The 22,764-nt window shown below is 49.9% G+C and overlaps 1 protein-coding gene across 3 annotated transcripts in view; it reads right to left on the reverse strand.

The window, feature by feature from the left end:
* Positions 1 to 22,764, reverse strand: part of Sh3pxd2a (SH3 and PX domains 2A) — a 204,439-nt gene that overhangs the window by 115,643 nt on the left and 66,032 nt on the right. For all 3 annotated transcript variants that reach the window (XM_006526669.4, NM_001164717.1, NM_008018.4), the window contains exon 3: positions 22,000 to 22,075. In XM_006526669.4, the coding sequence (XP_006526732.1) occupies positions 22,000 to 22,075 (76 nt within the window). The remainder of the gene's footprint in view (positions 1 to 21,999; positions 22,076 to 22,764) is intronic.

Below are 22,764 nucleotides of genomic sequence, written 5' to 3' on the forward strand. Positions count from 1 at the left end.
AGACCCTAAAGGACCGTAGGAGGAATGGAAGAAACTAAGGGCAGCCTAGAGAGGCCTCACCCTCCAAACATCCTACGGAAGGATAGAAGAGAGGGAGGGAGGGAAGGAAAGGTGGGACTCATCTGGGGTCCCCTTCCAGCCTTCGTCCCAAAGCCAACTACACCTCTGACAGAGGTCTCGTAGATGAACTAGTAAAGGGTAAGGGAGCATTGCAGGCCTCCAGGAGGCCTTAGAGGCTTAGAGATGGTGAAGGTAAGAGAAGGCTCCACCCGACCAAAGCTCTCCTGGCTCCGGAGCACAGGCCCCTCTGGCTGCTAGAAGGAAGGCCACCACGCCTTGGGTGGATGCCCCCCAGGCCCTCCACAGGGGTCAGGGGTCAGCTGCTCTAGCGCAGGGCAGCTCAGTTAGCGTCTCGGGACCCTAGAAGGGTGGCTGTCCTGAGCAACGCTTTTCTATACTATGCTTTGGACCAGACAGCCCACAGGGATGAGGGAACGGAGGCTGGGAAGGGATTCCTTGGTTTTGACTTCTTCGTGAGGAATCCAAACCACACTGGGGAAGCCAAACCAGGGACCATATTAAAGGGAAAGAGGGAAAGAAGGGGGAGGGAAATCCATCAAGGCGGCTGAGACCACAGAGCATTAAAGGCTGCTTGTAAAGGTCCTGAAGCCCCTTTATGGCAGACTCGGCTGCGTCCGTTCTTCAAAGCCACGGGAAGCTGCCCCAGAAACACTACAAGTACCACAGGGCAGATTATACTCTGACCTGAAATAGACCCAGCTCAGCAGGAGTTTCTCGTTCTTGGGAGGTAATTAGAAAGATGGAGACGCTGAGCACCCACAATATCTGAGAACTAAGTGGAGGGTCCTCTTCCTGCCATTCAGGGCTGGGCTGAGGAGCTGGGACCTCAAGCAAGGAGACCTGGGTTGCAGTTGTGCCTGACGCAGGCAGGGAGCAGACGCTTCCTTGCTGGGACCTCCGCATTCTCTGTTGGAACCTAAGCTCTACAGACCCTTGAGATGGCTCTTCAGTGGGGCTGGGGGGGCTGACTGAGGCAAAGAGGAGGGGTGACGAGCTAAGGGTTTATTGGGGCTAGGTGTTGCAAGGATATCCTTACAACGACTTTGAAGTAAATAAGATTTAAACATTTTCTAAATTTCCAGGCGTGGTGGCTCTGACTTTAATCGGGAGGCAGGGGCAAGTGGATGGCTCTCTCTGAGTTTGAGGCCAGCCTGGTCTACAGTGTGAGTTCCAGAACATCAAGGACTACAAAACACTCGGAAAAATGTTTTTTTTTTTAAACTATAAGTATGTAGGTGTCTGTGGAGGTATGTGCATGCAAAATGCACACACACATACATGCAAACACACACATGCACACACACATACATATGTGTATACACATACACATGAACATGAGTCTGACATTGCACATGCACACATGCAGAGGTCATGGGAAGTCAGGGGATACTCAGAAGCTGGACCACATGGGGTCCAGGAATCAAGCTCAGGTCATCAGGCTCAGAGGCAAGTGTCTTTAACCACTGAGCCATCTTGCCTGCCCTGGTTTCTTCCTCCTCCTCCTCCTCCTTTTCTTCTTCTTTTAAAGATTTATTTATTTATTATATGTAAGTACATTGTGGCTATCTTCAGACACTCCAGAAGAGGGCGTCAGATATCATTATGGGTGGTTGTGAGCCAACATGTGGTTGCTGGGATTTGAACTCAGGACCTACAGAAGAGCAGTCGGTGCTCTTAACCACTGAGCCATCTCTCCAGCCTGCCCTGATTTCTTCTTGAGGTCCTTCACTTAATCACCCATCAGAGACCCTTTTCCAAATGAACATAATGGTCACAGGTTGTACAGCCTAGGACTTGAACTCCAACTTGTCTTTGGAGGTTACAATGAATCCTCTATAGAAAATTACAGGGGAGAACCTCTCAAATGTTGGGGTTACAGGTACATGTCCCTACACCCAGTTATGTATTGTCAAGGATCAACCCAGAGCGTTACGCATGCGAGGCGAGCCCTTTGTGCAACTCCCTGATTCCTACACACAGGGAAACAGACTTGCGAAATGGTGACATTTCGCTATGGATTGAAAGGATAACCCTGGCCTACAGAGTGAGTTCCAGGACAGCCAAGGCTACACAAAGAAACCCTGTCTCGGGGGGGGGGGGGGGGGGGAGGATAACCATTAGCTGGGAGTGATAGCACAAGTCTGGACCACAACACTGGACCCCTGAGGCAGGAGGACTGCCGTGGGTTCCAGGCCAGGCCGGGCTCCAGAGTGAGGCCCTGCTTCACTTTGCTGTTGTCACAGCGTGCACGGCTAGAAGGGCTGTGGCATCTTGGGAAGTGGGGTGATGATTTCTAGCTCCCAGAACCGGGCTCAAGGGCACAAGAGGCTTTACAACTTAGGACCACCAAGCTGGGTGTCAGCTGTCACACCACTATGTTCTTGGACACAGTATGCTTTCTATATATCAGCCTTCTCATTCACCCAGTAGGACCACAGTCTAGACAATGGATTACAGAGTATAGACATAGTGCTGTCATGCTAGGCAGGGCTAACTTGCTATCCAGTGCCTATGTGAATCCTGCAGAGCCAACCTTTGTGTCCATCTTCCTTCCTTGCCTTCATCCCTCCTCCCATCTTCTTTATTTTTCAAGCCAGTCTGTCTTTCCTCACACCTCTGGACTCCAATGTCTCCCCATCTCAGCCTCCCCAGCAGCTGGGCATGCTGCACTGAGCCCACATCTCTAGTTCCACTTTCTAGCGGCCAGAATAATCTTTTGCTGTGGTGATTTGTTCTTGCTGTGACAAGGTCTCACTTTGTAGCCCAGGCTAGCACTCATTATGTAGCCTAGGCTAGCTTGAACTTGGTGGTAATTCTCCAGCCTTAGCCTCATAAATTAGCCTGGATTATAAATCTGTACCATCATGCCCAGCTTCAGAATAATACTAGTACTATATTCTCTCTGCCTCTGTCTGTCCGTCCATCTGTCTGTCTCTGTGTGTGCATGCATGTAGGTCAGACTAAACCTTGCAGGAGTCAATTCACTCCCAGAGTGCACCACTTCTGGTCATGCTCAGATGGGCCACTCTTTGTAGTATTGCCGCAGAACAGACTACAAGCGCAACACTAACAGACGTGTCTCTAGGGCTCAGCACAAGGCCTTGCATGCAGCAGCAGGCAACAGACTTGTACTGAAGTGCAGCCAATACACTAATGAGTGTGTGTCCACACAGTCCTGCTATGAGCCTCTCTCTTGTGTACACACTCATGTATGTACACACACGGCACTCTTTCCTTTCACACTGGGGCTGCCATCTTGGACGCAAGGGCGGGACTCATCTTCCAGGACCCAGACACAGTGGGGCCAGAGAGCCTGCTTAATAGAGAGGCTGGTGCTGAGGTCACAGTGTCCTCCTGGGCCTGGGTGTGGTGGGTGTGGAGGGCAGTGGCTCGGCCTCCCAGTGGGAGCAGGGGATAAAGGGCCCCATTCAGCTCTACTGCCTCAACTCCACCCCTGTGGGGAGCTGTCCTCCAGAAGCGGGTGGAGGGATACTGGCCAAAGCTTCCTGGCTGCCTCTCTTTGTGGCATGGCCTACAGTGTGTGGCCAGGCATCAGGCTTGGAGGGCCACAAGAGAATGGCCTGCCTTCTGTAGCAGGGGACCGCAATCCCTGCTCAGCAGTGGCCTTGTTCACTACTGATCCTCTGAGCAGTTGGGAGGTTTGGTCTGAATTCCCTTGCAAGGAAACCTCAGGACCACAGCTAGACCCGGCCAGCCAGAAGGGAGTTTGCTTGGCTCTGTTGGGGCAGAGCATTACCCCAAGGCCTACTTCTCTGGGGTCTGGCTCAGCTGCAATACAGATCCCAGACAGTCGGTCTGTTCAGTAACTTCCAAACCTACATAATACACCCCTTCTACAAGGATGGATAGGAAGAAGACAGGCCAGACGTGGTCTGGGCTATGTGCGCACGCCATGTTTTCTACTGATTGTTATTTGAGCTCATATAACCTTATAATTTAGTTAGGTACAAGATACTGTAGTTACTCCCATTTTACAGATGGGTACATTGACGGTCTAAGGCTGAGTGGCCTGCTGCAGGTTCGTGTGTGTGTGTGTGTGTGTGTGTGTGTGAGAGAGAGAGAGAGAGAGAGAGAGAGAGAGAGAGAGAGAGAGGGAGGGAGAGGGAGAGAGAGAGATTAGCTTCAGTGGGGTCACATGAGCGGGAGCTAGGAAGAGAAGTAGGAAGCGAGTTCCAGGGAGAGGCAGGAACCCCATCAAAAAAGTCCAATGATGAGAGTGACCAGGCTCATCTAAGAAGCTGAAGTAAGCTCAAGGTGGCTGCAGAGTGGGGTACATTTACGTTGAGGAAAGGGAGGACTAGGGTAACATCCTGGGGTGGGTCATGAATGTGTAAGAACAAGCTGGATGGGTAACAGCTTGATCGCAGGTGGCCACTGAGAGTGAAAACACCTGAATTCCTGGACCTTTAAGACCAAGGACCACTAGTTATTTGTTTTTATACCTCTGACTGAACTCAGAGCCTCACACACATGCTAAAAAGGCAGGTACTACTGAGTGGTTGTCTCAACACATTAAAAACCTCTTTCTTTCTTTCTTTCTTTCTTTCTTTCTTTCTTTCTTTCTTTCTTTCTTTCTTTCTTTCTTTCTTTCTTTCTTTCTTTCTTTCGTTGTTACTTTTATTATTTTGCTCCAAGCCAGCCTCAGACTCTCCATCTTCCTGCCTCGGTCTCCTGAGTTCTGGGATTCCACCCATACACGTAGCATCATGCCTGCAGAATCACACTTTTCACCTAACAGGACAGAGTTCCTTCCGAGTTCTCCCGCGTCGCATCCCAAGCCTGGGATGGGGCTGGCTGACACTACAGAGCTCAGTTTGGGTCTCGGCATTGTCCACAGTGACCCCATGGATCTTGGCTGTAAAAACTGAGATGGTCCAGAAGCCATCTCATGCCAGCCTCACTTCTTAGGTCAAAGCTGGGTTTATAGACATGACTTGACCAACCTCACAAAGCCGGTGAGAGGCAGGCTGGAGCAGTTAGAGGTCACACTGCCCAGGGTCTCCAACTTGGCCTTTTTCCCTCTGTCCAAATCCTATCTCAATCCTCACCCAGCAATGAGAACTACAACCAAGGACATTGTTTCGGAGAGCCAAGAACTCATCCGCCCCAGGCGATCGGTCCCAGATCCCCAGCTACTTCACAAGATAGATAAGGTTTGGCTCCTGCTCTCTACAAACCGAGCTTCTAAAGTTCTCATGACCAACGCTGAAGAGACTAAAATCTCAGAGGCAGCTTCTGTATGTCCCCGAGTCACACGGCTGATCGGATGACTGGCTGATCTGGGCCCAGGTGGTGTGGCCTAACTTTGCCGTCTGTGCCTGGTCACGTGGCTGATGGGTGCCGAGAGAGCAGACAAGGAGGGTGTTCTAGGTAACCGAGAGCAAGGTTTTCACCAGCCGCTGCCACCGTTCACATGCTGGAAGCACCCTGCAGACACTCAACTGACTGAATGGCCCACACTAGCCACCACGCCTGCATGGTTTGGTGGCTGCCTGCTGCTTGACCGACAATCATGTCTCCAGATATTTGGGAACACCATTGGTTATGCGTTACACTTCTATTTATATTTTCATTCAATTCTTGCTAGCCTTAGCCACGTCTCCCAAAAAGCTTAGGAGGGAAGAGAGGAACTCTTTGTCAGAATAAGTCGGGGGCAAAGGTGAAGGCCAGAGCCTTGGCTGTGTGTGGAGTCTTTCAGTAGGGGCTCTTTGCAGGAAAACACTCCAGACAAGGGGGCTTTCTACACCTTTCAAAGGAAATGGGAGTGACTGGGGACAGGGGGCTAAGAGGGGCACAAAGCTGGCCTTATGCAGAGGCAGCCACATACTGCCAGTATGGTTGGATTTGAGGCGGGGCTAGAAGACCCCTGTCTCCCTGACATGTTTTTCCTTTTGCATAATATTCCATCACTGGTCACTTAGTCCTTTGGTCTTAATGGCTTTTAGAAAAAAGTCATATACTAACAGGTCGATCCTTGTATTTCACGGTCATGGGGTCTCAGGCTGGGACTATCCTCATGTGAGGGCTTAATGAATGGGAATCTACGAGGCACAGGGGCCATGTCCCTGTCGACGGATATGCTACCAGACACAGAAAAACAGGCCCCTTCGAGGTTTAGGAATGAACAAGTAAAAACAAGAATTGAATATTTCCCAAGATTCTATTTGGTACCCCAAATGGAAATTTGGGGATTTACCATGCGACAGAAAAACAAAGGTAAAGAGGGTTTCTTTTTCTTTTTCTTTTAAATAGTTTGTTTTTTTTATTTCATGTGCATTGGTGTTTTCCTGCATGGATATCTGTGTAAGGGTGTCAGATCCCATGGAACTGCAGTTACAGAGAGCTTTCAGCTGCCCTGTGGGTGCTGGGAATTGGACCATGGTCCTCTGGAAGAGCAGTCAGTGCTCTTAAACTCTGAGCGTTTCTTTTACCCCCATTTTTAATTTATATGAAACTGTATTTAGGAACAGCAGTTGTGGTGTTATATAATTTCCTACAGAAAGTTAGTATTCCCTGTGGGGTACTATACCTGCAATGTAAGGATCTGCCACTAGGTGGTGAATAAAAATAAACAAATGTAATCAGACAAAATTTTAACTGTAGGCATGTGACGTGACTGAAAAGAAGGCTCCGATCAGCCTCAAATTTCTATATTTCTAAAAACACAGGATAAAACTTGAAACAAGGTTTACGGAAATAAGAAAGCCCTCCAGTAAGGAATGTCCCATCGTTTAACACCAAACCTCAACTGATAATCTCAGTTGTCTCACAGGGTAGCAAGCACTTCCAGGACACACGAGGCCGGTTATATATATGTGTGTGTGTGTGTGTGTGTGTGTGTGTGTGTGTGTGTGTGTGTGTGTGTGTGTATAACAATTGTACATATGAGAAAATTAATGCCAAAGGATTACAGTTACTACTTAATAAGTGTATATCTCCCCCAATATCATCCAATTTAATGATAATAAATCTACAGATAAAGATTCACAGGCTAGGAAGGGCGTGTGACATATATATACACACACACTAGGAAGGGCGTGTGACATATATATATATATATACACACACACACACACACATCCACAGCTTCTGGGAAGGCTTTTCCATTTAGACCTTTTTCCATTTAGTCAATTCAATAAAAGTTACCCCTGGTCCCCCAAGCACAGGCTCTGAACAACAGCTACGCTCTATCTTGCAAGCATGTACTTGCTCAGTAAGCAAGAAGATCCTACCACCTACTAGATCCACTGATGCCATTCCCAACCCAGCCCAGAAGTGCAAGGTCAGGAGAGTGGGCAGGCCACCATGCTGCCAGCTACTTCCTGGTCTTAAATGTATTCCAGGGCTTCATTATTTTGAAGTTCTGATTTGTGATAGTGGTGGATTGTTTGAGACAGAGTCTTGCAATTACAAATATTCACTACCATGCCCCTATTAGAGCAAAACAGATTCCTTTAAAAAAAAAATCTCATCTTAATGTTACTGCCCCAGACTCCCATAACAGCCTCTTTCCCTCTCCGCAGTACATGAGTGAATGCTTAGGCCTGAGTCAATCTCATACATGCCACTGACTGGCAAGATGGCTCAGTGGGTAGATGCACTTGCCTCCAGGCCAAATAATCCTTGGCGTCCACACGGTAGGAAGCCTAACACTGTTCTTACTTTTACATGTCCCCCACAGAGGGCCTGGAGACTTGAGGGCTGGGCTTCCCCATTTCCACATTTTTAGGGAGAAGGGGGGAGACCAGGTCTTATGAAGATATAAAGCTCACACTGGCCTAATGCTTTCAGTCTTGTGGCCTCAGGCTCTCGTGTGCTGGGATTACAGCATCTGGCTAGCAGGAGAAGCCTCTAAAACCAAAACTGTACCAATATCCCTGGCTCCACCTTTCCCCCTGCCTTGGATAGGAGGGAGAAAATGCAGAGTAACAGGCCCCCGGCATCCTCCTGCTTAGTCTATGATGAGCAGTGGCTGTGCTGTTACACGAACCCTTCTCCCTGGATGTAGCTCTCCTAAGCGGGTAAACATCTCTAGGATGTGTGAGGACCACAGGCCAAATCGTAGTCCTCTTCAAGTTGAACATGAGGCCCTGCTTCCCTGAGCATTTGACTCAGAGCTACATCTGGCTGTGCTCGTGAGCAGTTTATAATACATGAAGGGACCGAACATAGCTAGACACCAAGAGTGTGTTAACGATAACGCGGGTGGGCAGCCCACCAAGAGGCTCCGAGGGCCTTAAATAAGTGTTTCTCATCCCTTACCCGGCTCTTGGTAAGATACAGGCCTGATTCAGCAGGTCTGGGGTGGAGACTGCATGTCTAATGAGCTCCCGGACAACGCCCAAGAGACCAACCACATTTTGAGCAGCCAATGTTCAAGTGCCTAGGTCTGCGTCTCAGAAGACCCACCATGCCTGGAGAAGATTCCAGAAGGCTGCATTGACACTGGCCCAGAGAGCAGGCTCAGCACACGGTCATAACCATGCTCACCACGGCATTGGGGGGTGCTCACTGTGCCTCCACTGCGGACTTTCCATTGAGGCTGGGCCACCCTGAAGGTGCAGGGATGCTGCGGGGAGCTGGCCCAGGGTCATAGGAGGAGTCTGGGATGAGATTTGAACCCCAAGTGTGTTGACTCTAAGTTTCCCCGTGATGAATTACTTCATAGTGCTTGCCCATTTCTGCACACACACACACACACACACACACACACACACACACACACACCCTCTAAGTCGTGTTTTATACTCAGACCAGTAGTAGCATTGAGAAGGAACCCCAGGTTTAAGAGCAGATCTGAGCCCCAAACCCTTCCAAGCTCTTTCTCTCTAAGGTGAAACCTGGTACCTTGTGCTCTGTCCCAGGGGGAAACAGATAGGACTTTCTCCTCTGGGCTACTCAGCCTGTGATGGTAGAGATAAACCTGGTGTAACAGCCTGGCCCAGGCTCCTCCCAGTCTCCTGGAGGCACATTCATTCAGGTGAACAGGCTCTATCTTCAGGCCATGCCAACCCCCCTCGGCCCGATCTGTGGTTTGGAGACCAGGCAGCCTGACAGCCTAAGCCTCTTCAGTGGATGCCAGTATTGGGGTTTGGGGGTTTCCAGGGTCTGATGATGCCAGGCAGCCCGGGATGAATGGTGAGTCACTTTATATGGTAGGATGGGACCCTAAGAGCCAACTCAGACCCTGCCAGAGGAGAGGGAAGGCTGGGGCTCTGTCTTTGGGCCTGGGTCCAGTCAGGGTGACCCAGGCTAGCTTCATGCTTGCTATGTAGCTGAGAATGAGCCTAAGTTTCTATCTTTCTGCCTCCTGAGTGCTGGGACAACGGGCACACAACCACCACACCCAGCGCACACAGTGCAGGGAATCAAACCCAGGACTTTGTGAGTGCCAGGGAAGTACTCTGCCAACTGAACAACATAGTCACAAAAGCACCTTTCAAACGTTCCAAAGGCAGTGGCTACCAGAAGGGAGAGGAGAGGAAGCCATCTTCTTCCCCCTTTATGGTAAACACAGGGTAGGTCTGAAATGGGGCCATTGTAACATGCTGGTTTATATTTTGACCAGGGCTGACCCTGACCCTGATCTATGACCTCATCACCCTTGACCCCTCCCTGACCCCCACCTGCGGTCCTTAACTGATGCTCCCTGTAATATACACCTGAGAACTGTCTTCTTCCCTCGGCTTCTCCCAAGCCGCCTTCATCCCTTGCCTGCCTAGTCACCTCCAGTCTTTCCGCATGCCACACTGAAGGAGCCTTTCAAGACAGAAATCTCTCGGCCTAAAACATCTCAGCGAGAAGGGATAAGTCCCCAGCCCGTAGCATGACCTCTGGGGACTTGCTCTGCTCAACCCTGTGGAGGTCATCAGCCTTCTTCCCTTCCCTACCTTGTACTCTGTGTGGCCCGACATTGCAGGCTCAGCTTAGTCCATCCCTGCTCTCACAGACCCCATGAAGCCCATCTCCCTTCTCCTGCCTTAGTTTCCCCTCTGACACCATCAAACCTAGGCCGAGTAACTTTGTTTGAATGTGAGTTTGCCGACACCACCACTCCCGGGGACACCGGCATGTAACTGTTATCTCTAAGCACAGAGGAAAACGGTTTGACCTTGTAAAAGAACGCTGGGCTTCCATAAGGAAATTATTTATTTCCAGGCTGAAAGGGTGGGGAAGGTCATGAGTGTGACAGGGGCCTGAAGTCACACCCATCACTTTGGATGGTGTTGCCAGCAAGCAAGGGGAGGGCTGGTGGCTTAGCTTAATTATGGAGCTACAGACATGAGTAGTGACCGGGCTGCACCTCAAGGCTGCTTCCAGGCTAGAGCACACTTCCTGCATGTCCAATGGCCCGGGCTGTCCGAGAGTGTGGGCATCTGCTTCAACCGAACGTTGTTGGGAAGAGTCCTGGGAGACAGCCCAGGACTACAGACCTGGGGCAGGTGCTCGGGAGGCTGACTCCCTTCTGAAGGGAGCTCTAAGCAAGGGATAAAGGAAACAGAAAATTCAGACAAAGTGGCTAGTTCTTCCTGGCCCTGAAAGTGCAGATGCAGTAGGGGCAGGGCTTAGGGCCCGATCCACATTCATTTTCAAGAGCAGAAAGACCCCCTGTGAAATCGCTGCCTGCGTAGACCTTGGGGACCTGGGGCTGGAAGCCTCTGGGGCCTGTCACATTGCCTGGACACGGAGGGCTCTCACCGATCACACGCTCCTGTGGAGCTGGTACCCCTCTTCAGGGGTAGCCTTCTTGGTCCCACCTCAATCTGCCCAACTCTCTCAGTGCTCAGCTGGCCCCTTCTCCACTGCTTCATGCTGATTTTCACACACAGTCCTTAGTCCCCCTTGGATCATCTTCCCAGCCTGGTATCCCTGGACCCTGACCTGCCCATGCCTGCCTCAGTTCAGATGTCACCTCTGCAGAGGCCTTTCTTGGCTAACAAATCTCAGACGACCTGGGCCACCTCACTCACAGTTCTGTTTCTTCCTGATTCCTGTCACGATTGGGAATTGCTCATTTATTTGTTTTCTGGACCATCCCCACACCCCCACCAGAAGATAAACTTCCTGTTGGCAGTAGCCTGCCTTCTTGTTCTTGGCTATGTAAGTGCCTATAGCTGATCCCGGCACACAGTAGGTGCTTGATTAAATACCTGCGGCAGGAAAGGAATGGATGAACACAGCCAAGCTCAGAGCAGCACGCTTACGCTTACAGCGGGCTTTGGGAGCCACGGGCCTCAGCTTACAGAGTGGGAGCTGTGATTACAAGAGGAGACCCAGCGCTTCCCAGAAGTATGGAGGTGCATGATTTAGGCCTGTAATTCTGTTGACAGCTTTTATACCTCAGTGTTCCCAGAAGACACTGTCTGTCCTATCCTCATCACAGAAGTCTGTCTTTCCCCTGCCATTTCAGGCTACCAGCAGGGTCTGGAAACTTCTTAGATGTCACGTCCCTGCCAGAGCCCAGTCATTGCTTGTCCTGGCTCCCAGATCCTTTGGGGAAAGGCTTCTTAGACTAGTGCCTGGTGGAGACGAAGGGAAACATCTAGACCTAAGCAAGAGGGTCAGCCCTCCTCAGGCTAAAACCTGTCCCTCCCCCCTGCTTCCTTTAGTGCTGAATAAACACCGGATCTGTTGCACAGGGCTCCTGGGTAAGGGAGACATAAGCCAGGGTCTCTGGTTCACCTAGCACACTCCTGCACTCTGGCTCCAAACGGCCTCTTCATTGAGGAACTGGTATGTAAACTGTCCAGCCAGTACAAAAGGAGCGAGCACGGCTGCTGTCTAAAAATACCATCCTGTGAGCCAAAGAGGTCAGCATGCAGCCTTCAGGCTGCCGGTCCCTACCTTGTTTATAGTTATGGGGTTGCTTGGTGGCCCAAGCCATCTTATAGCTCCATAATCTCATTCACCAGGAGATGCAAGGGGCCTTGGGAGGGGGCTGACTCAGTCCTCAGGACCACAGGGCTTTCTGGAGGCCAGAGGTAAAGTGAGCTGGCATAGAGTCACAGACAGCTCGTAAGTTGAAGGTGACCCTAGCATCACCTGGGCAGACTAAGCACAGCTCTTTCTGCTCCACTGCCTGGCTTCTGAGGTCCCTGGGCCCTGGTCACAGTTGTTTGCTTTTTACATCAGTGGCTATATACACTCCTCCCTGCTCTGCAGTGACCATTTCCTCCCCCGGAGGCTCCTTGGGCCAGCAAACTCAGGATATACAGGAAATAGACTCCAGCCCCAGGATGGGCAACAGGAGATGGGTTTTCCACAGTAGTCTTTTCAAACAAGGCAGAGAGTTCCATGTAAACTTCAGGCTGCATCAAGAGGTAAGTACCCAAAAAACACTTCTGCCTACCCCTCCAAGCAGAGCCGGATATACCCTGGAGACTACTGTCCCTGGCTCTCTAACTGCCACAGGTGGAGGCCTCCTAAACAGGCAGCAGACTTTTTGTTTTGGATTATCTTTCCAGAGATAACAGCCTGTGTCCCCCCCCCCCCATGGTTTAAAAAAAAAAAAACAGGTTTGCTTCCTGCCTGTAATAAAAATGAGGGTTCCCTAATGTCTCCAATGTCTAGGCTCCCTTCCTAGTTTGCAGCCCATGGCACGTGCACATGACGTCTCAAGACAATCTTGTCACCTCACAGAAACTTGGAGGGAGGGAGAACAGATGTAAAGATGCCCCCGCCACTCACGTGGACTGTAATAAAGTCTGACGTCTCTGATTCAAGAATGTTATATTTTACACGGTTAGCCATGAAGTCAGTAAGATAAACTGGCTCACAAATAGGGTGCGACCAGATACCCTGTGTGGGTTTGTTTGTTTATTTGGTTTTGCTTTTTTTTTTTTTTTGAGACCATGTCACATGTAGCCCAGGCTGGTCTTGATCTCACTTCATAGCCCAGGTTGGCCTTGAACTCTTGATCCCCTTGCCTCTGCTGCTTAAGTGCTGGGACAGGCTTGTAATACCACACTTTGATCCATTCACAGTTTTCTACAACGCTGTTCCTATCCCTAAAGCCTGAGGTCAAGGTGACTTCCTAGTCTCCCAGCTCCAGATCTGTCCAGTTTTCAGCAACCCAGAGGCCACAGATTCTATTAATAATAATTAATAATAACAATAAATGATATTATCATGACTACTAGTAGTATCTCAATACATGATCCATGCTGGCCTTGAACTCATATGTAGTTCAGGCTAACCTTGAACTATCATCCGTCTGCCTCAGCCTCATAGAGTGATGGGTTAACATGCAAGCACCACCTCAATTCAAGAACTTTCTTTCAGAGGTATTGTAACAATTTATCACATATTTCTTTTTGTTTGTTTGTCTTGTTTTTCAAGACAGGGTTTCTCTGTGTAGCCCTGGCTGTCCTGGAACTCACTCAGTAGACCAGGCTGGCCTTGAACTCAGAAATCCGCCTGCCTCTGCCTCCCGAGAGCTGGGATTAAAGGCGTGCGCCACCACCGCCTGGCACATAGGCTTCTTTTTAATAAAACATGTAGCACGTGCCTTGAATTTCCATCACTGGGGAGGCAGACGCAGGAGGATCTCTGTGAGTTTGGAGCCAGCTTGGTCTATACAACGAATTCCAGGACAATCAGGACTACATCGAGGGACCTTATTTCAAATAAAACAAAAAACCAAAAAAAAAAAAAAAACCAAAACAAACAAACAAAAAAACTAAAAACCCATCGAGGGCAACTGAAATGGTGGCATTTATCCCACAGAATTTGTTTAGGAGGCTTCAAGCCAGTTTCTTCACACAAATCAAGTTCTTCCCATAGCTCTTTGCTGGAAACAGCAGTGCTGGCACTTGACTGTGGAGTAGCTTCGCATGGGCAGCTGCCCTCCTCCCCGGCCAGCTGCCATGCACACTCACTAGCATTTCCATATGCTTCATACGAAAATCAGTCGCTCAGGGCAACCGGCAAGCTCAATTAAGGTGCCAACAGTAATACTCTGCTTTTGATAACATACTCAGTATCTTATTTATCTAAGATGTCCCAGGACTGAAGAAGGTGCACGGCCGTTCAGAGCACAGCACCCAAGTTCAGTTCCCAGCACCCATGCTGCGCCGCTCACAACTGCCTCTGACTCTAGTTCCAGGGCAATCTGACGGAGGCACTGCATGCATACGCCAGACTGACACTCACACACACACACATGCACATGCACATAATTTTAAAGAAAAAAAACTGTGGGAAGTAATTTGGTGGTGGAGAATGTCTGGCCTGACCCTCCTTACAATGTAACAAAGCTACCTACTCCGCAGTTGTTGGAACTGCCAGAGAGGGAGTATGGTGCCTGGTATTTTTGCAACAATTCATGAGCATGTAATTATTTCAAAATTAAAAGTTAAAGCCAGGTACAGTCGTGCATCCCTGTAATCCCAGCACTCGGGAGGCAAAGGCAAGAAGGGAAAGAGTTGAAAAGTCATCCTTAGCTACACGGCAAGCTCAGAGTAGTACAGGCTCCGGCAGGCCTATCCTGGTTGGTTTTGTTAACTTGGCACTAACTAGAGTTATCAGAACAGAAGAAACCACAATTGAGAAAGTGCCTCTGTAAGACTGGTCTTTAGGCAAGTCTACCGGACATTTTAATCAGTTATAAATGTGGTAGGCAGGTGGAGGGTGTGTGTGTATAGTCAATTGTTCCCCTGGGCAGTTGGTCCTGGGGGCAGGCGAACAAGTCCTGGATTAGAAGCTAGTGAGTAGTGTTTTCCCACAGCCTGTTTCCCTTCCTGCTTTGAGGTTCCCATCCTGCTTGAATTCCTGTCCTGACCCCCTCAGTGATGGGACAGTTACCTGCCAGCTATAAGCTAAACTTTGTTCCCCAAGATGTTTTTGGTCATGGTGTTTTAGCATAGCGATAGAAACCCTAAGACAAGACCCTATTTCAAAAAGAAGGGAGGGAAGGGTATTTTATAAAAGAAAGTCAATAGCCAGTCCTGTCAGGTTCATAACTGAAGGACTATGGCGCTCTCGGACCCCAAAGAGTTCTGCATGTGTAATGATACAAAATGAAAAACACTAAATAGTTTAGTCACACACACAAAATAATTACTTGGTGCCAAGGACCTCAGCCGCTTAAGGCACGTGGGAGGCCCTTCCAGGTCACCTGACCCCAAACAGGATATGCCTAACGCTTGAGTGACAGTGACAGCTGAGGGAGGGGCCGAGGGTACTTGTGCTTGGTCTTGGGCCTGACTTGGCAGGTACAGAGGCAGCAGGGGAAGACAGAGCGGAGCCTCGCTGAGGCAGGCCGTGAGATTGCTCCTTAGCCGGGGAAAGACAGCGAATCAGAGGGTGAAGCTCTACCACGTGGGGCAGGATCGGGAGGACTTCTCTCTTTTTAAATATGTGTGTGTGGTGTGTAAGCCTCTGTGTGTGTGTGTGTCTGCCTATGTGTCTGTGCCTGTCTGTCTGTCTGTCTTTCCTCCATGTCTGTGTGTGTGTGTGCACACACACGTGCTCATGAGCGCCCACGCTTTCCTTCCACCACATTGATCCCAGGGATTGAACTTGAAAGAGTAGTAAACTCTGTGCTCCAAGGTATGCTAATCATAAAACAGATAGCCACATTCCTCCACCCACCCGCTTCCTGGGTTCAATTCAAAGAATGGCACCCTGACCATTACTGGAACCTGCAATGCAAATGTGCTATTGTTAGGGGCTCTTAGAAACTTTCTTGAGAGATAACCTGACACTTGTAACTTTGCACTTCCTTGTGACTCTTAACTGGTATTTTTGGTATTTTCCAACAACGCCCTTCCCACCTCCTTGAGTTGTGGTTTCTTCCTTTAAATACCCCCTTACTCAGCTACTCGGGGCGCCACGGTCCTCTACCCTGCGTGGTGTATGACCGTGGGCCTGAGAGCGCTCTTGAATAAAAATCCTCTTGCAATTTGCAGCAAGACCGTTTCTCGTTGGTGATTTTGGGGTGTCGCCTCTCCTGAGTCAGAATGTGGGGGAGTCCTCACGTTGTGGGTCTTTCAAACTCATTTTGGTGGCAGGTGCCACTGAGCCTTCTTCCCAGAGTTGATTTTTCTCTAACCTGGGGATGAAAGCCATCAGTGACCCTGGAGGAAGGGATGAGGAGTGGCCAGTACAGGTCCAGGCATACGGTAGTAGTTGGTAAACTGTGTGTAAATAAGGAAACTGATGAACAAATCTAAATGCAGCATATGCCACATGTCCCGCCCAACAACAGAAACATGGTAAGAGCTAGAGAGGACAGGGCCTTGGCTCAGAGCAAGCCACAGAGGTCAGCCAGGAAATAGGAGTGGCTCCCTCATTCTCACAATTCAGTTTGGAGGTTCAGCTTAGGGGAGTCCATCCTCAGACCCCCTTCTCAGGATGCCCAAGTTTCCAAATAACACTCTGCCCTTTCTCAGCCTGAGCTGTGCATATTTCTCCCCGGGACACGTACCGGAGAGCTGCCCCTTGTTTGTGGGTTCCACACCTTCTAGTTCCTTCCATGGGCTCTTCATTCCCAGAATCCAGCAAACAGGTTTTAACGCAGGTGAAAACAACTTGGGGAGCCTTACAGGCAATGCATGTACCTTCAACCTTTATACAGGATTTAATTGATATTCAAATATCAGGCACTGGCCAAACCCTGCCTCTACCACATCATTGGCTCTACTCACGGACCTCCTTCCCCTAAACCCTATTCCTGGCCTGGTGCTGCTGTATAATGTCCTGCCTGTCCCCTAAGAGGCACTGGGTACCATCAGGAGCCAACTTCTCTCGGATGAAGATTCTATCATAGGCACACTGGGTGCTCACCACCTTGCAAACCCACAGACTGGCCTGAACACGAGGTGTGCCAGACCTGGCCGGACACATCCCCAGCCTAAGTCCCGATCCCAAGATGCATTGCTCCTGTGCAGGATTTCCTACCATTGGCCTGGTAGCTGAGTGAGCATGTTAGCAAAGCCTCGAGTTCTTTGAGTTCCTCTCCTTTTGCAGCTACCAGCCAGACCCTTCAAGTCCCCAGCCATGAGCCTGCAGTCAGGTGGGCCAGAAGGAGGTAGCTGGACTGGAGCTTGGAGTATATATACTCCAAACCCTTCCCGGGCAGCACAAATGCTTGGTATGCCCCGGCCCCAGCAACTCTGGAACTAGAACTGAGCTCCTCCCTGGAGCTTTCCTAACCATGAATCCTTACCATGAAATCCCAGGTGAGACACAATGCTGCCAGAGCCCTCCTTGTGGCCGTCCGAAGCGCACGGGGTGTGTGCACCCTTACGGTTTTGTTAAGCCTTTGCTAATAGGATGAACCACCCTCCCAACTCTGGGAGAATCAGCGGTGACCTCAGACACCGTCTCAAAAGGTAAGGAGGAGAAACAACTTGGTGTCCAGAGACACACACAAGACCTACTCTTACAATGAGACCGGTGACGCGACAGTGGGAAATTCACAAAAGAGAGAACATTCCTGAGTCGCCCGCGGTTGAATCCACATCTCAAGCTAAAACAGGTATCCAGCTACTAAATAGGCCCTTTCCCAGTGGCCTCTGCCCAGGGGCTAGTCCAGTCTGAAGCCCTGGAGACTGAGTGCACAAAGACCAGGAGTCCAAGGCACAGAGCCAATGAAAGGTGGGCTCAGAGGGAGCAGGGCTAAGAAAAGGCAGTGTTTCCTTCAGGGAACTGGTCAACCCCCATTTCTCTCGACAACACTCCCTACTATGCATGGTCACGTTTATATGGTGGTTGAAAGGTATCTTGTGTGTGACTTTTCTGGTGAGGTGACTCAGGGAGGTAGTGGCACCTGCTGCCAAGACTGCGTTCACTACCTGGGAAGAACATGCTAGAAAGAGACAACCAGTTCACGTTTTCCTCCGATCCCACAGGCACACCATGGCATGCACCCACCCCCTCACAGGAAATTAACAAATTTCTTCAAAGATTAATTTTATTTTTAATTATGCTCACGGGTTGGGGTATCTGTGTGTAGGTGACTGCAGAGGCCAGGTTTTGGATCCCCTGGAACTCGAGTTACTGATCTGCCCCACGTAGGTTCTGAGAACTGAACTTGGGTCCCTGCAAGACCATCTCTACAACACCCACCTCCTTCTAAAACTTGTTTTATAATGTATTCTTTGAGTGACCGGTTCTCACTATGTAGCCCTGGCTGGCCTGGTACTCGCAGAGATCCTCCTGTCTCTGCCTCCTCCCGAGCGCTGGGACTAAAGGTGCCTGGCTGTACCTCTCCCTTTCTCTTTAAAGAGCCACCTTCTCTGGGAATTAACCATGAGGCAGGCACTATGCAAATGAGCCTCACGTGACCTGAGTCCTCACTCAAGTCCTAAGAATGGAACTGGACTTCAATGGGGCCTCAGTTGAGCTGGGTTCCCCCAGCATGAGGGACAAAGGAGTCTGGCGTTTGCCAGAAATGGGGTCTCATCCCTGTAGTCCTAGCACTTAGAAGGATGAGGGGACGGGACTGCTTTGAGTTCAAGGCCAGCCTGAGCTACCTAGTGAATTAGAGTCTAACCTAGGATTCAAAGTGAGATCCTATCTCAAATAAGGACCACCAAAAGATCAGACAAAAGAGTCCTGGTGTTGGCTAACCAGACTGTGAGTCCTTATACAAACCGCTCAGCATGCCTTAGCTTCCAGTTCCTAGTCAGTAAAACAGAAACAATAACTTCAGGTCACATCAAATTATGTATGTGACTGCGAGGTGGGAAAGCCTAGGCAATGCGGGGCATGGTAACAATAAGGACTAACATTTATTGACCCTTGCTAGGGGACAGCCACAGTTCTGAGCACCTGGGCTGCATTAATCCATTCTTCCCTTTCCCACTGCCACATGGAGTAGATGCCATTATCACCCCATTTTCCAGATGAGTAAACTGAGGCACAAAGTTACTACAGCTGGTAACTGGCAGAGCTTAAGTTTCCAAGGATGAATGCAGGCAGTCTGAGACATGGAACTAAGTTGGTGGTACTCAAGCCATGCCCTCCAGCCCCACATCAAGTCTCAGGCCCCTTCCTTGGGCCTCTTCTGACTTCCTCACACAGCTTACAGGTTCTTTCCCTCTGTGCTTCTCATGGGGTCACACTCGGTATCACATAGTGACACAACAGTGAGAGTCACATCCTAATTTGAGTCTTTTTGGTGTTTTTTTTTTTTTTTTTTTTTTTTTGAGACAGGGTTTCTCTGTGTAGCCCTGGCTATCTTGGAACTCACTCTGTAGACCAGGCTGGCCTCAAACTCACAGAGATCTGCCTGCATCTGCCTCCCTCCCAAGTGCTGGGATTAAAGGCGTGCGCCACCACTCTCCACTTTAAGTCATTCTTATGGTAGAAATGCTCGTGTCTCTCACTATTTCAAGGGTTCCTTGGGTGGAAAAAAAAATCTTTGAAGTAGCTGGGATACCCTCACCCTAGCCCCTCAGCCCGGCATAGTCAGCTCCCCTCCTAAGCATGACTGGCAGGATGACAAACTCTTTCCTTGTAGTGTTGGCCAGAGACAGAGTAGAAGTCCCCCACCCCCAATCCTTCCTGAGAAAATAGGCAGCTTCAGGTCCCAGGGCCAAGTCCAGCACTCGTGTCATACTGATAACCTCATGTTCCTATGGGACACGTTCACCTATAACACCCTAGCTGGACAGCCCTGCCCTGGGTGGGTGTAGCATCCAAACTGTTGCAAGAATTTAAGGATGTTGCAGACCCAGATGTTGGACACCCTAAATGCCCTGGACTCAGTGCAAAGTCGCTGTCTGGTCTTGTGACTCAGAGGCCGATGGAGGAAGCAGGGGTGAGACACTTGCTCTCAAAGGTCAGTTCTTGTCTTGCCCAAACTATATAGGCTCTTAGCTCCGGATCCCCAGAGCCGGTTCCTTCTCTATAAGCCTAGTATGAGGCCCTGAAGATGTGTAGCTTTTCCCACTGTAAGGGTCGGGTAAGAACACCCTTCAGAGGGCCTTTAGAGGCCACTCCCCATGTGAGGTACCTGCTCTCAATCAACAGAAGGGAATGACCGTGGGCCACTAATGTCTAACTGACAACTCATCCAGGTGGCTGGCCTGTGAGGGTCCAGGGTCAGCATTAATCTAGTAGGAAGACCTCCGTGAAGGGAACTGTCCTGAGAACCAGCAGAATCTACTGCCTTGAGGTCCCAGAAAACCAGAGGGCAGTGTCCCCTCGTGGTTTGGGGCAGAGCCCTGAGTTCATGCCTAGCTCTGCCATTTTCAAGGGTACTTAATTAACCTGTCTGGATCCTAGCAGCATCCCCCATCATGAGAAGCGATAATACAGCTCTCAGTAGGAACAGCTCTCTGCAGTAATGATGAGGAAGTGTGCTATAATCACATTACAGGCCTCTACTCAGACTCTAGACATCCCAGTAACAGCAGGTCACGGCTTACCAGAGACATTTTTTTCTAAAATACACATAATTGATTGCATGAAACAGGTTCCAAACGGTGTTGCAGTGACTGGCTAGACCGAGCTGGGTTCAAATCCTGTCTCTGCTACCTCACAGGTGTGCTAGGGAAGTACAACACATCAGGCCTATGGGAGATCAAGAATTGGGGAGTATGCTCAATTTAAGGGGGGTAGCAGTTGTTCTTGTGATTAGCAATCCTTTCCCAGGTGAACTTAAGTCTCTCTATGATTCTGCATTGTTTGGTTAGTTTATGATACTTTTTAACTTAAGAAAATTATATATACATTATATATATGTGTGTGTATATATAATATATATTTCATATAAAATATATTTAAAATTACACACACACACACACACACACACACACACACACAGACACACACAGACATATGCACCAGACAGTGGTGATTCATGCCTTTAATCCCAGCACTTGGGAGGGAGAGGCAGGCGGATCTCTGAATTTGAGGCCAGCCTGGTCTACAGAGCGAGTTCCAGGACAGCCAGGGCTACACAGAAAAACCCTGAATCACCAATATTTTTTCATGAGTATGAGTGGTTTGTTTGCATGGACATCTGTGTGCCTCAAGCCCAAGGATGCTGGGAGAGAATCTGGATGTCATGGGGGCAGGGTAGGGACGTTACTGGACATCTGAAACAGATGGTTGTGAGCTGCCCTGTGGGAGCTGAGAATTGAACCTGGGCCCTCTGGAAGAATACCCAGTGTTCTTAGTTATTTGAGAAGGAGTCTCTCGTGTAGCCCAGTCTGGGACCTACTATGTTCCTAAGGCAGATCTTAAACTACTATTTCATTTGTATTGTATGTGCATGGGGTGGGGGTGGGGTCGCCCTCGGAGGTCAGAGTGCAGCTTGGAGAAGGTGGTTCTCTACTTCCACCGTGCATCAAACTCAGGTTGTCAGGCTTGCTGTCAAGTGTCTTTTTTTTTTTTCTTGACAGGGTTTCTCTGTATAGCCCAGGCTGTCCTAGATCTCACTTTGTAGACCAGGCTGGCCTTGAACTCAGAAGTCCGCCTGCCACTGCCTCCCAAGTGCTGGGGTTAAAGGCATGCGCCACCACGCCTGGCAAGTATCCTCACCAAAGCCACCTCACTGGGCCCATGCTCAGCTTGGGAGTTTTGTTTTGTTTTGCTGAGGAATGGCTATGAAGTTCAGAGTGGCCTCCAAATCTTCATCCTCCCGCCTCTGCCTGCCTTTTGAGTACTGGGATTATACACACATCCCATCCTCTCAGACAGAGCCTTTTTATGAAGATAACAAGTTCAAGAGCCTCAGAAACTCCCCAGAAAGTATAAACCAGGGGCTGGCAGAAATGATTCCGGAGTGGCCAGGGAACCGAGATGGAGGACAGTGGTCTTCAAACCTGAGGCTTGCAGATCCTTTGTGAAGTGGCTAACCCCTGCCAAAGGCGGCCTCTTCTGGCCTTGCTGGGGGAGGCTTCTCCCAGTCCCTGCCAGCCCTCCACGGGGCCACGGGGAGCTTACCTGGAAGAAAGGGAATAATCCTTTGCTTCGGATCCTTCTGGCCACCTTCAATAGGAAACTTATCCAGAAGCTGCATCTGGGGAGACAGACAGACAGACAGACAGGCTTGAGAACACTGAGCAGCATCAGCACCCCACCAGTGTGCTCACACGGATGATAAAAAAAAAAATCCCTCGTTTCACGGCCCATTAACAAACCACATGGAGCTTGAGAGAAGGCCAGAGCTCTCCATGCATCAAAGAGGATGCCTGCACCATCTCAGCAAAGGGGAGGGGGCTGGAGACGCCGGAGAGTGAGGTTGGGCCGGAGACCAACAGGCCTGTAGGCCAGACTGGGGTTTCCAGATGCGCCTTTGGGCCCAGTGCCTTCCTACTGCATCCGTCTGTTGGGTGAATACTTCAGCCACCTGCATATCCCAAACCTTCCTGGGCCAGGAATGGAGGAAAGGCCCACCTGATACTCCAGACAGACCACCCACCTTCCAGAGCTGCTCTGAAACCCCAGGAGCAGATGTTATTTTAACCACAGAACCTGAGCTATTGCATGGCCCTCGCGGCTTGGGACCCCTTTTCTCCGCTTCTTCCTTCCCACCCTGAGCTCACTACTGTTTTTCCAGGGACGAGCCCTCTGGAATGGCTTCCAGGACCCTGCGGGAACAGCTGTTTCTCCCTTTGCTATTCTGGGCTCACGTTCTGTGTGAACTGGAAGAATCCAGGGAAGCAGGACAGACAAGGCTGGGTCCCTCCCTGTGAGCGGCTGATGCTG

Source organism: Mus musculus, chromosome 19 (genome assembly GCF_000001635.26).
Source record: "Mus musculus strain C57BL/6J chromosome 19, GRCm38.p6 C57BL/6J".
Classification (NCBI taxonomy): Eukaryota; Metazoa; Chordata; class Mammalia; order Rodentia; family Muridae; genus Mus; species Mus musculus.